This window comes from Glossina fuscipes, unplaced genomic scaffold (assembly GCF_014805625.2).
Source record: "Glossina fuscipes isolate IAEA_lab_2018 unplaced genomic scaffold, Yale_Gfus_2 1, whole genome shotgun sequence".
In the NCBI taxonomy this organism is placed as follows: Eukaryota; Metazoa; Arthropoda; class Insecta; order Diptera; family Glossinidae; genus Glossina; species Glossina fuscipes.
The window spans coordinates 42,204,558-42,207,704 of NW_023998415.1; the positions used below are offsets into that span (position 1 = coordinate 42,204,558).

The following is a 3,147-nucleotide window of genomic DNA, read 5'->3' on the forward strand; positions in this document are numbered from 1 at the left end:
GTTGTGATTGTGGACAAATTCTTACAATTGTGCCGAAATTTTTCCAGTATTCGAAGCCTCGTTTTTTGGACTTCTTGATAGTACTTGGAGAACTTATATCAGTAAAATATTTGCTTTTAATTCCGCGACTAAACTAATCATCGTAACCAGTCTGCCCTTTCAAAAACGGAAAGAAGAATCGATGCTCTTCGTTGCTAGAGCTCATTATACTTTTTATTCCTTCAATTTACTTTTTTTTTAATCTAAATAAATCATAATAATAATGATAATAACTGAAAAGTCAATTTTCTCAGCGATGCCTTCAATTCCGCCTACATTTCCCGCTATTGTAACGCACAATTACTTTTAATACTCTTTTGCAAAAATTTGTACTAACGGTGTGGAGACGACTAGATATGTTCGATATACATCTATAATATTGACAAACTAACTTCACGTATACTTGGCTATACAAATACTTGTTTTATAATCAAGTACAAGTTTTTGACATTGATTTTATAGTCAGAGTTTTTTCTTTTGTCAATTACGTTACTTTCATCGTTTCTTCTTTCTGATGAGCATTTTCATATAAAAGGAGAAACGCGTTCATAGGATCGAATTTTTCATTTATTATTATTGTTTTCAAAAGGCATTTTCTTTTTTTTTTTGAAACCTCGCTGCACTTTAAACATAAAAAATCTTTGATAAGAAGCCGTTTGCTAACTAAAAATACATAGCATGCGTTGACGTTTTTGTGGAAGTTTTGATAGCATGAAAAGTATTTGCCATTTTTATAAGCAACATTGCTCGAAATTTGAAGATTCTCTATGATTTTGAACCGATTTCTTCAGAAAATAAAAGGGGAGCAGATAAAACGTTAGAATTATATAAAAAAAGAAAGCAACAACAAAAATTTGCTATCATCGGATTTGCATCATGAACGCTATCGGAATTGTCGCATCTAAACCGTCGCTTGGAATTATTTTCCATTCAGTTTGAAGTGAAAATAAATATATATATATTATAAAGTAGGGTAGAAAAATAGAAGAAAGAAAGGGGAAGAGCATAATAAAAAAAATGAGGGAAAAATTTAATTTAAGCTAAACAGTAACAGGCTTCGGCAAAAAATATATTTAATTGAACCCTTCGCACTGCCGAAAAAAAAGGAAAAAAAAAAAAACAAGGGCAAGGCCGACCGTTAAATACCTTAAAACCATCTCGCCTACACACAATCCATCATTTATTTTCATGATAAAATACAAGAAATTACATCTTGCGGTACATACGAAGAAAAACTTTTCATTGCGAGCAGGCTCACGAAGTTAACCCACGTCATTCACATTTTGCTGCGATTAATTTCCATTACTCAAATTACCTTATTATAGATCAATTTTCATAGTAAGATATGAAAATTTAGATCATTTTTTCATATATAAATATTACCAATACGGTCCAAATGTTTTACATCTGTTTAGTATACCGAGATATCATCATTACTGGGCGATTTTTTTGTCGAGAAATTTTACAAAACGCGAATATTTTTTTTTATATATATTATCTTGTTGAACATATGGCGTTATATGTGGAGATTAGTCGTAAAAAATAGTTCAACTTACTTTACCCTCAATAGGGATCATTTTTGGATCGAAAGATGTCAATTCATCAAATTATCTTACGCACATCTAGCTTGAACACAAAAACACATGGCAAGTTTTTAGACGGACAGAGATGCAAGCAGGACGTCAGAAAATTATAATTCGTAGTTGTGGAGTGCAAAAGAAAAATTTAAGTGATAGTATGGCTAACAAACTGAAATGCAGGAAATTACAGTGTCGATCATTTATCTTTGGCTAACATTGGTTGTGTCAGTGAATTTCTTCTCCGGAAATTGGTAGCTTTACAAAACGTAGCTGACGTACACAACTTTTTTTTTTTTTTAAATTATGAGTATAGGTACCTAGACATTGGACATTAATGTTTGTATGGTATGGGTATGAGTTTGAATCTGAGTCTGAGTTTGCCAACTGCATATCAAAATATGACGAGGTGGAGCATTTAAGCCGTTGCCTCTTATCCCTTTTTAAAATGAAGAAAAATCAGAACTCGAAGCGCGGAATTAAGCGAAGAATTAAGTTAGTTCGGGATGAAAATGCGGTAAGTTATGAAAGAGTTCGAAAATGCTTTACCAAGGTCTTGCACAAAGAGTTTTAATCTTGAAACCAAAGAAACCTTGTGGACTTTCTCAAAAATACTAATGAATGATCAAACTCAAAATTTACTAAAATAAAAGATAGCTGAAGAAAAACTCACAAAGAGCTTACTGCGCAGCTAGGAGAATAGGTGAACAAGCAATTTTAACTTGGAAGGGAAAGTGCGAACTAAGCGAATAGATCAAAAATCGTTGACTTGACATCTGCTTATAATTGTTATGCCGACATAAAAGGACAGCTCTGACTGTTCTGACAGTCCTAAGGGAAGGAAAGTATGAGTTGCCCCAGGGCAAAAATCCATGTCTCTTGCAAAGCCCAAAAATTGAGGTTTATCTATATCGGAAATTTCGGAAAAAAAAGAACGAGCCATGTACGTCCAATTTTAGGCGATAGTATTCATTAACACACCTATTAGATTAACGGAACTACTTTATTTAACAATGACAACAAACTGGCCGTAATGGTCGTGGAATACAAAGAGGGGAAGACAAATATAAAGATTTGAAGAAGCCGTGCAAACAATTAGGTATAAAGGAAACTATAACTATCACGTAGAGTTAGTAGGAATTTGTTCGCTTTTCCCCTTTTTTTTTACTTTCTTGTCGTTTGAATTGCACAGCAAGCCATTGCCGTCAGCTGCCCAGCTATTGATTGCCAATAGCAGCCACAAAGCGAAAATAATTTTCTAATTTGTTTTTTCCTAAATTGTTTTCATTTTTAAGGCCACAACAATGGGTTTGTTAAGCTTGCCAGACGTGACAGGCTTGGTAGAGCTTGATAGACTTTGTCCAAGTCAGGCAAAAATGTATGCTTAAATGATAATTGACAAAGCGATTACCTTTTGACTATGATGACGAGTTTTAAATGCATTTTTAAGCATTTGTGGTTGTGTAGTTTCAACCAACTCTGACGTAATCACTGCACTGCTCTTATAAATACCGTTCAATAGCTTATGCAT

General features: G+C 33.5%; 1 protein-coding gene across 1 annotated transcript in view; it reads right to left on the reverse strand.

Annotated features, from left to right (window-relative positions):
• LOC119631656 (transient receptor potential cation channel subfamily A member 1) overlaps window positions 1-3,147 on the reverse strand; it is a 51,818-nt gene extending 48,671 nt beyond the window's left edge. The window contains exon 1 of the mRNA XM_038024052.1: window positions 3,028-3,147. Within this exon, the coding sequence (XP_037879980.1) occupies window positions 3,028-3,147 (120 nt within the window). The remainder of the gene's footprint in view (window positions 1-3,027) is intronic.